The sequence below is a fragment of the Myxocyprinus asiaticus genome, chromosome 16, assembly GCF_019703515.2.
Source record: "Myxocyprinus asiaticus isolate MX2 ecotype Aquarium Trade chromosome 16, UBuf_Myxa_2, whole genome shotgun sequence".
NCBI classification, from domain to species: Eukaryota; Metazoa; Chordata; class Actinopteri; order Cypriniformes; family Catostomidae; genus Myxocyprinus; species Myxocyprinus asiaticus.
Genome location: NC_059359.1, coordinates 9499285 through 9509437, shown reverse-complemented (window position 1 = coordinate 9509437; position 10153 = coordinate 9499285). Strand labels below are relative to the sequence as shown.

Here is a 10153-nt window from a genome sequence, read left to right as displayed (position 1 = left end):
TGAATGGTGACCAGATCTTTCAAGCTTCAAAAATCATATTAAGGCAGCATAAAATTAATCCATATGACTGCAGTGTTTTAATATATGTCTTCTGAAGCGATGCAATCGCTTTTGGTGAGAAACAGATCAATATTTAAATCCTTTTTTACTATAAATCTCCACTTTCACTTTCAGAATGTCAGTTAAATGAGACAAAATGAGGAACACAAGCAATTTGTCATACAAAAGTCAGCATTATCTGTAATATCACACTGCCAAATTCCAGTTGTAGCTAGAACAGTACAGAAGTAAGAAGAATATTTATTTATTAAGTGGCATTATGCTTGTGGATCGGTTAATTGCTAGTTAAAGGAACATTCTGGTTTCAATACAACTTAAGCTCAATCAGTTGCTTAGTTGTTTTGTGTGTTTGTTTTGTTGTTACATTACTACAACCCCTTACTGCCCTCTTAGTTTTTTGGATATGACTAGCTTTTAATTTATCACTTAGTAGTGTATAGCTATCACTAAAATTCTTGCTTTCAAACTGGATAATATTAAAGGATTAAAAATAATTCATTTGAATATTAGAAGTCTTTTGCCAAAAATGTCTTTACTCCATGCATGGGTAGTCCAACATAATCCTAATATTATTACACTATCTGAAACATAGCTTAGTAGCAAAATCTCTGATAATGAAATCAAACTTGTAAATTATGTACTTTATAGAGCTGATAGAAGCTCTAGGAGCTTGTCTCAGACTTGGTATCTGAGTTAATTATACCTAGAGTTGAACCTATACATTTTGAATGCCTTTTTGTTAAAACATTTTTTCATCAGAATAAATACAGTATATAACTATTGGAAACATATATAGACCTCCCTCTGTCCCACTGAATCTTCCAGCTGTTTGATTTCTACTATTGATTCTGTCTTATTCTCTGTCTTAAATGAAATGATTGTTTTAGGTGATTTCAACAAAAATTGGCTATATAAGTCTTCTGTTAAAGATAAAAATAATTTTGAAAATCTAAACTTAACACAACTAATTAAGGAACCCACTCGAATCACCCCAACATTTCAGTCTTTACTTGACTGGATACTTGTCACTCACCCTGACAGATTTATTAAAGCTGGTATTCTGTCAGACTGCTTCAGTGACCACTTAGTTATTTATATGTGTATGGAAGATTAAAATTCCGAAATCGCCCCCAAAATGACTGAAAACTAGACAACATAAAAAATGAATGTTGCCTTAATTATTAATGATCTAATTAATTGGGATAGGTACCAATTAATACCCAATGTTCAGGATGCCTGGGATTTTTTACATTCTGAGTTCACTAGTAGTACACTGACATGCTCCCTGGAAAATTTCAAAGGTCAAGGGAAAACACCTACCTTGGATAAATGCAGAACTTATATGTCTCTTTAGGCAGAGGGATAAAGCCTGGCTAAATTTCATCAGACAAAGGATGGCGACTGGGAAACATACAGGCGACTAAGAAATATATCCAAGACCATGACATGTTAAGCTACATTATTATTATAAAGAATGTCTCTCTAATAGTTTAAAAAATCCTAAACAATTTTGGAATATTATAAAAGTCATAATAAACACTTCAGATAAATGTCCTATTAATCAAATAAGTGATGGCAATATAATAATCCACGACTCTTTATCTATTGCCAAAGTATTCGGTCAGCATTTTTCTTCTGTCTGCTCTAACTTAATATCTGACTCTTCTTACTCTGATAGTTTCAATAGCACTTCTTTTTCACACAATACCATTTCCATCACTAAAATAACACCTATAGAAGTTTTGAATGCTATCAAAATGCATTCTTCTGGGCAGTGGTGCTGGACCAGATGGGATTGAACTCAGATATATTAAATTAGCCTCTTATATTCTCATGTTCCTCCTTGCTGACTTGTTTAACATGTCATTATCTATCTGTGTGTTACCAGCTACAGTCTCTGGAAACATTGACGCATTACTCCACTTCATAAAGGTGGTGTCATTCTTGATCCACATAATTATAGACCTATATTGATTATCTGTTCTATTGCTAAAGTACTTGAAAAAGTAATCTTTAATCAGTTATCAAAGTATCTTGAGATTTATATGATTCTTTCGCCATTGTGTTTTCAGCATCAGATATTAGTAATCTTACAGGGAATATTTGTATTGATCTCAAGAAGACCTTTGATTTGGTTGAACACTACCTACTCTTAGATAATCTTCAGTTGGTCTATTTCAAAATACATTATTGTGGTTGATCTCTTATTTACATAATAGAAAACAATGTGTTGTCCTTCAAGGGAGTAAGTCTGATCTATTTGTTTAACAAAGAGGTGTACCCCAAGGTTCGATGTTGGGTCCACTTTTTTTCTCTATTTTTATTAAAGATCTTCCTTTAATTTCTTCTAATTCTTCTGTCCAACTATACGCAGATGATACTGTTATTTTACTTTTAAACCTCATTTACTGCAAATTCAAAATGCCCTTCAATTGGATTTTAATACCCTACAAAATTGGCTCATCTAATATACTACTACTAAAACAAAATCTCATATTATGGTCTTTGGTACAAGACATATTTTTAAAACAAAATCTAATAACCTAATAATAATGTGTAATGATGGTACTTACCTGCATAGAGTTTATTAGACTATATACTTGGGTTTATGGCTTGATTCTGAACTTACTTTCAAACCTCACATTGATTACAATCTTCACAAAATTAACTTTGGAACTTGTGTGTTATATCGATCTAAAAACTGCTTTACACCTAATGCTTGAAAGAAACTTGCCTCACAACTTATATTACCATATTTTGACTATGCAAGTGTAGTTGATCAAAATGCATCTAAAATGAACCTTCTACCCCTCAATACAGCATACAATAATCTTTGTAGATTTTCTATTGGATGTTCCTTTAATACTCATCACTGTATAATGTATCATTCACTTAAGTGGCCTCCACTTTATATAAGAAGACACATTCACTGGCTGCAATTTATTTTTAAATGTGTACATTTTAACTATCCTCATTATTTACAACAGTTTTTGGTACCATATTCCTCAATATATCAACTGAGGCATTCTACACAATACTTCTTTTCCATTCCTACACTCAGAAAAGTAACTGGAAAGAAAACATTCATGTTTAAGGCTCCTTCAGATTGGAATAATTTACCTTCGAACATATGATCCTTGACATCATTTCACATGTTTAAAAATGGTTTGTTTTCTTTTTTTAGATAAATTGTACATGTTTCAGGTGATGTTATACCTATGCCAATACAATATATATTATTGCTGGGCAAACATTTGTTCACGGCCTCTCTGTGGCCATTTAGTGGTTGTGTTCACCAATGTACTTATTTTTTAGATGCTTGTGTGTTGATTGTCCTATTTGTAGTGTGTTTGTTGAATTATTGATTTTTGTTTTGTTTTTGATTTTCCTATTACTTTAATGTCTTTGTTTTCATTTTTTGCTTTATTTTTTTTTGCATTTTATGTTAGGACCCCCTTGAAAATGAGATGGTTCATCTCAAGGGGTTTATCCTAAAGAATAAACTTGTATCAATCAATCAATCAACAGCATTTGTGGCATAATGTTGATTACCATGAAAAACTATTTGAAATCTTAAAAAAAAATCTAAAATCTGGGTTCCAGTGAGGCAATTATAATGGAAGTGAATGAGGCCAATCCGTAAACATTAAAATACTCAGTTTCAAAAGTACAGCCACAAGACATAAACAAAATGCATGTTAATATGATTTTAGTGTGATAAAATCATTTTCTAACCTTTTCTGTTTAAAGTTATATCCCATTTTACAACTTTGTTGCCATGACGATGTAACGCTGTAAACCATATAACCCTTAAAGTGTTAAAACGGCAATTTAATCAACTTCACAGCTCAAATAATACATGAGTTTTAACAGAAGAGTTAATGTAAGTGCTTTTATGAATTTATTAAATTTACATTTCTAATTTTAAATCATCGAAACATTGGCCCATTGACTTCCATTCTAAGTGCCTCACTGTAACTCTGACTTTTGCTTTTTTTAAAGAAAAGGAGGGACAAGTCGAAATTATTTTTTGTTGTAATCAATATTATGCCACAAATGCTGTTGAATGAGCTTAACTTACTCTCAACTTATTCCTTTAATGTGCTTGTTAAAATGTTAAAGCCACTTTCTTCTTTTAAATGTACAATCCAGAGCATAAAGATAATTGTTGCAGATTGTACATAATGGTTCCTTCCTGGTTTAAGGTTATATGCAATAAATTGCTCAAAATACAGTGCATCCGGAAAGTATTCACAGCGCTTCACTTTTTCCACATTTTATGTTACAGCCTTATTCCAAAATGGATTAAATTTATTATTTTCCTCAAAATTCTACAAACAATACCCCATAATGACAACGTGAAAGAAGTTTGTTTGAAATCTTTGCATATTTATTAAAAAAAAATAAAAAATAAAAATCACATGTACATAAGTATTCACAGCCTTTGCTCAATACTTTGTTGAAGCACCTTTGGCACCAATTACAGCCTCAAGTCTTTTTCAGTATGATGCTACAAGCTTGGCACACCTATTTTTGGGCAGTTTCTCCCATTCTTCTTTGCAGGACCCCTCAAGCGGAGCGTCGGTGCACAGCCATTTTCAGATCTCTCCAGAGATGTTCAATCGGGTTCAAGTCTGGGCTCTGCTTGGGCCACTCAAGACATTCATAGAGTTGTCCCGTAGCCACTCCGTTGTTATCTTGGCTGTGTGCTTAGTGTCGTTGTCCTGTTGGAAGATGAACCTTCGCTCCAGTCTGAGGTCCAGAGCGCTCTGGAGCAGGTTTTCATCAAGGATGCCTCTGTACATTGCTGCATTCATCTTTCCCTCGATCCTGACTAGTCTCCCAGTTCCTGCCGCTGAAAAACATCCCCACAGCATGATGCTGCCACCACCATGCTTCACTGTAGGGATGGTATTGGCCAGGTGATGAGCGGTGCCTGGTTTCCTCCAGACATGACGCTTGCCATTCAGGCCAAAGAGTTCAATCTTTGTTTCTCATGGTCTGAGAGTCCTTCAGGTGCTTTTGGCAAACTCCAGGCGGGCTGTCATGTGCCTTTTACTGAGGAGTGACTTCTGTCTGGCCACTCCGCCATACAGGCCTGATTGGTGGAGTGCTGCAGAGATGGTTGTTCTTCTGGAAGGTTCTCCTCTCGCCACAGAGAAATGCTGGAGCTCTGTCAGAGTGACCATCGGGTTCTTGGTCACCTCCCTGACTAAGGCCCTTCTCCCCCGATCGCTCAGTTTGGCCAGGCGACCAGCTCTAGGAAGAGTCCTGGTGGTTCCAAACTTCTTCCATTTACGGATGATGGAGGCCACTGTGCTCATCGGGACCTTCAATACTGCAGAAATGTTTCTGTACCCTTCCCCAGATCTGTGCCTCGATACAATCCTGTCTCAGAGGTCTACAGCCAATTCCTTGGACTTCATGGCTTGGTTTGTGCTCTGACATGCACTGTTAACAGTGGGACCTTATATAGACAGGTGTGTGCCTTTCCAAATCATGTCAAATCAACTGAATTTACCACAGGTGGACTCCAATCAAGTTGTAGAAACATCTCAAGGATACAGGATGCACCTGAGCTCAATTTTGAGTGTCATCGCAAAGGCTGTGAATACTTATGTACATGTGATTTTTTTCATTTTTTATTTTTAATAAATTTGCAAAGATTTCAAACAAACTCCTTTCACGTTCTCATTATGGGGTATTGTTTGTAGAATTTTGAGGAAAATAATTAATTTAATCCATTTTGGAATAAGGCTGTAACATAACAAAATGTGGAAAATGTGAAGTGCTGTGAATACTTTCCGGATGCACTGTAGGTCTCACAGACTCTGTGACTGGTGGTGGAGAAGCAGAAAGAATTGGACACATTGATTTGTGCATGGCTGACTGGAGAAGTTGTAAAGGTCATATTGTAGAAATAAAATGTTGCTTTGGTACTTGTAAAAGATGAAAAATACAATGACGGAGACAGCCAAAGGTTGAAGGTTCAGTCCAAAGGCAGCGGGTTAGTACCGTATGTAATATAAAGTCAGATGAATTGTGTCATCAGGTTGGTTGGAGTGTCATAATTCTTTAAGATTCAATATCCAAAACCCATGCAATTAGTTGGTTAATAACAGTGCTTGGAAGGCATTTTGCTATCTATTTTTGGCCTTTACAGTTTTTCAGAAATGTAACATTACAGTTTGAAAATCTCCCATTGTTGTTGAGCTACATTGTTACAATGTTTGCCATTCAAAATCTAAGTGCCAGCCATGATGGCCTGTCTGCTAATGTATTTCTAGTTTATTTCTGTTCCTACATGAGTACTTGACATAGCCTCTGATTTGATTAGTATGAGCTTGCTAAGGTTAAAATGAGTTGGACAAGTTTTAACAAATTAGGTTATGTCCATTAAAAAACTTTTGTCTTTTGCTCTTTATGTCTTCTCTCATGTTTATATTATCTTTCGTCTACTTTAAATGACATGCACTGACTGCACTTTCATGACTTTCATTATATTACAGTATCTCTAAGCAGATAAAGAACAGATAAAATATCTAAACCAGATGAGAAACACATGGTATGTTTCCTTGTGTAACAGACCTTGCTGTAAGCTCATAAATTAGCAAAACATCTTCATGAATTTTATTGCAAGGGCGATAAAGCATATTTATCTCAGATGACCTAATTCGATAAAGTATCAGTGCATTTAAAGCTGACCCATTGTTGTTTTCTGATATAAAAAGGTTGATGTGTACTCATTATCCAGTGAGCTTCATGTCATCTTTGAGAAAACTTCTGTAGCTTTTAACACAAAGGTGGGTGAGTTAAACTAAAAATGTCATAAATTTGTCACTGTGATCATATATCCTTGTCAAGTTATGTTTTTGTGTGCATGCTTTCATTTTAATTAAAATGTTTTTACTTAATTACCCACTAATTAAGTACGGTTAGAAGAGAAGACGAAAAATTCAACTGCATTCTCTTAAATCCTAAAACAAACTCTCAGTAAATTAATTATCAAATCTAATTATAAATGATTTTACTCTATCAATAAATAAAATGATTAAAAAACACACAGTAATAAAATGGATAATGCTAATCAGATTTGTTCTTACTTTTCATTTGCAGGACAATGGAAATGCACATGTTTTCCCTGCTTTGTATTTTTGTGATGCCTTATTTTACAGACACAACTACTGCTAAAGGTACAGTTTAAAATTACACAAAATATTTTGATAATGCAAACATACTTTGGCTGTAGCCTATCAATCGCATTAAAGCATTTTACAAGGCAGGATGTTACATTTATATCAAACGTTTTTGTAATTTTATTGCAATGTCTTTTGGACAAAGAATGGTTTGATACTTTTGTATGTTACCTTTTGGCAGTTTTATAATTGTATTGTGTGTCATTATTGTTTTAATTTGACTGAAAAGGCATTAATTATCTTATAATGCAGTTGAAGTGTAGATATGTTTCTGAAGAAGTTTTTAGACTGTATTTCATATTTCAATAGAAGATATTCTTATCAAATCAGTGCCAATATAAACCCATTGTTAAAATCATAACAATGATGTCTGGGCAAAATAGAAAAAAAAGAAGAAAAAAAAACACTTTATAATTTTAAATAACTTATTTATTAATTTTGTTACACTCAGCATTTTTACTAAAATGATTTTTTTATTTCAGCCAAAAATCTCGCTTTATATGGCAAGGCCACACAATCAGATTTGGTTGAGAATCCTTGGGCACCATTCGGTGGTGCCAGTAATGCCATTGATGGCAATCGTGATTCAGATTACAATCATGGATCCTGTACTGCCACTAAACTACAGAATGATCCATGGTGGAGGGTAGACTTACTTGACAAGTACGTAGTGACCTCCATAACTGTCACTAACAGAAAAGACTGCTGTTCTGAAAGGCTGGACGGAGCTGAGATACGCATCGGGAACTCTCTGGAAAACAACGGAAACAGTAATCCATTGTAAGAAAACCTTTAAAAGAGCAAAGATTCTCTTGAAAAACAATTTAATGAGATTACATAGCCACTCTTATGAACAATTACATATTGTCCTTTTGCTGTTGTTTATATAGGGCTGGAAGGATTTCATCCATTCCAGGTGGAAGATCCCTCACTTTCAAGTGGAAAAAAGGCATTCCAGGCCGTTATGTCAATGTGGTCTTACACGGGAATAGGCTTCTTACCCTCTGCGAGGTCGAGGTGTATGGTTATCCAGCTCCTGATGGTGACAATATTTATTTAGCTGTTGTTATTGACAGTTTAAAGGGATTTGGTCAGATACTGTATAAGTTAATCAATGCAAAAGAGAGACAAAGTTCAGGGTCAAAACCATCTTCATCTTCCATATTGACTGACACTCACCATTTTTTTCTCCAATAGCAGAAAGACAATAAAGTAATACTTTATATTTGAGCATTTTTACACTGCATGTTACAATAATGTTGCAGTTTATTTAAAATAAAAGTCAGTTGGTTTGATATTTTGTTACTGTATCTACTGCAATGACATTCATTCATTTTTAAGTGACTTTTTTGCTCCAGAATGTAAAAGACAAATTGTTCTCATTTGGCACCCATACAATTATTTCTTTGTTGTAGGTGAAAATGTGGCTTTAAGTGGAGTAGCTACACAGATATCCCTCTATGGGCAAGCCATTGCATCCAATGCCATTGATGGGAACAAAGATGGTGTCTTCGCTCATGGATCCTGTTCCTGTACTGAAAGTGTCCTCAATCCCTGGTGGAGAGTGGACCTACTGAAAACACACAAAGTGTTTCTAGTTGTAATTACAAACAGAGTAGATAGTTCTCCTGAAAGAATAAATGGAGCAGAAATCCGAATTGGAAATAGTCTGGATAACAATGGCAATGATAATCCCAGGTAAATTCATTCATTCTTTCTCGTATGCCATTTTTGTATGTTGATTACATCTAAAAGTGTAAACCTAATGGCTCTGTGGTTCTATGAAACATTCCTCTGCATAAAGTAACATATAACTACAAATTATAGTCTTTATTCGATCAGTCCTGTATTTTGGTCTGGATATGGATTGTGGTTAAAGATATCTCAAGATGATTAATCTCTCTCTCTCTCTCTCTCTCTCTCTCTCTCTCTCTCTCTCTCTCTCTCTTCAGATGTGCTGTGGTCTCTTCCATTGCTCCTGGTTTTTCCACCTCATTTGAATGTAATGGGATGGTTGGACGTTATGTGAGTATAGTTATTCCAGGACGGCAGGAATATCTTACACTCTGTGAGGTTGAAGTGTATGGATCTCCAATGAACTGAGCAACACTTAAAAAAATGGTACTTGTCATATTTCTATATATGAAATATCTAAATCACAGTTCTATGGCTAAATATCGTTGTAAGGCTTTACTTTAGCTAAACAGAGCTCAGAAGGAAGCTAATAAATACTTTACATTACAGATCAATATACAATATAAATAGATTTTTGATCAAAGGAAACATAAAAATGGATAAAACAACAACATTTTTTCCAATGTAAGACAGCTGTAAGAATTGTAGTCAGTACCAGTTTGCTATTTGGGATGAAGAAGTGAATGTATGTTGTGAAATAAATAATCCTTTGAGTAAGTCTGGAGTGTCTTGGAATTTGTAAAATAAGACAAGTTCAAATGTTATATTTATTTTATATATACAGGTATATATATATATATATATATATATATATATATATATATATATATATATATATATATATTTTATAAAATGCTTTTATGGTAAAACAAACAAACAAAAAAAACAAATTCAGAGTAACACACAACACAAACTGTCAAATACATTCGAATTGAAATTGTTTTCCCCCAAATATTACATATTTCACTTTTGTCAGACTTGGATTCAACTCTCTTCACTGTTGCTTTGCATTTCCTTTTGGTATACATATCAGTTTCTAACATGACAGCATTATAGGCCAACAATAAATGCGAAAAAAAAAAAAAAAATCAATCAATAATACGTTTTTAAGTTTATGAAGAAAGATCTATGCCAATGTTGGTCTATATGTCAAGTATGTTCCTATATTCAAGCTCTCAATCTACTAACTTCATTCCCTTTCA

At 34.2% G+C, this 10153-nt stretch overlaps 1 protein-coding gene across 2 annotated transcripts; it reads left to right on the top strand.

Moving 5' to 3' along the window:
* The first annotated feature begins 6808 nt into the window (after nucleotides 1-6808).
* LOC127454213 (fucolectin-6-like) lies at nucleotides 6809-9632 on the top strand. Of its 2 annotated transcripts, none has more exons than XM_051721258.1 (6): nucleotides 6809-6863; nucleotides 7177-7253; nucleotides 7739-8036; nucleotides 8147-8298; nucleotides 8672-8954; nucleotides 9209-9632. In XM_051721258.1, exons 2-6 carry the CDS (start codon nucleotides 7181-7183, stop codon nucleotides 9357-9359), a joined length of 957 nt encoding a protein of 318 aa, XP_051577218.1. In that variant the 5' UTR covers nucleotides 6809-6863; nucleotides 7177-7180; the 3' UTR covers nucleotides 9360-9632. The 2 variants fall into 2 exon arrangements, with proteins under 2 accessions (XP_051577218.1, XP_051577217.1); XM_051721257.1 differs by having other exon boundaries at nucleotides 6841-6867.
* The last annotated feature ends 521 nt before the right edge of the window (nucleotides 9633-10153 follow it).

What these genes read in the sequence shown, in the direction of transcription:
- LOC127454213 (XM_051721258.1), top strand. Translation starts at nt 7,181, where the DNA reads ATGGAAATGCACATGTTTTCCCTGCTTTGTATTTTTGTGATGCCTTAT. An exon ending in AGACACAACTACTGCTAAAG is followed by an intron (nt 7,254 to 7,738) that starts GTACAGTTTAAA and finishes TTTTTATTTCAG; the next exon opens with CCAAAAATCTCGCTTTATAT. An exon ending in TGGTTATCCAGCTCCTGATG is followed by an intron (nt 8,299 to 8,671) that starts GTGACAATATTT and finishes TCTTTGTTGTAG; the next exon opens with GTGAAAATGTGGCTTTAAGT.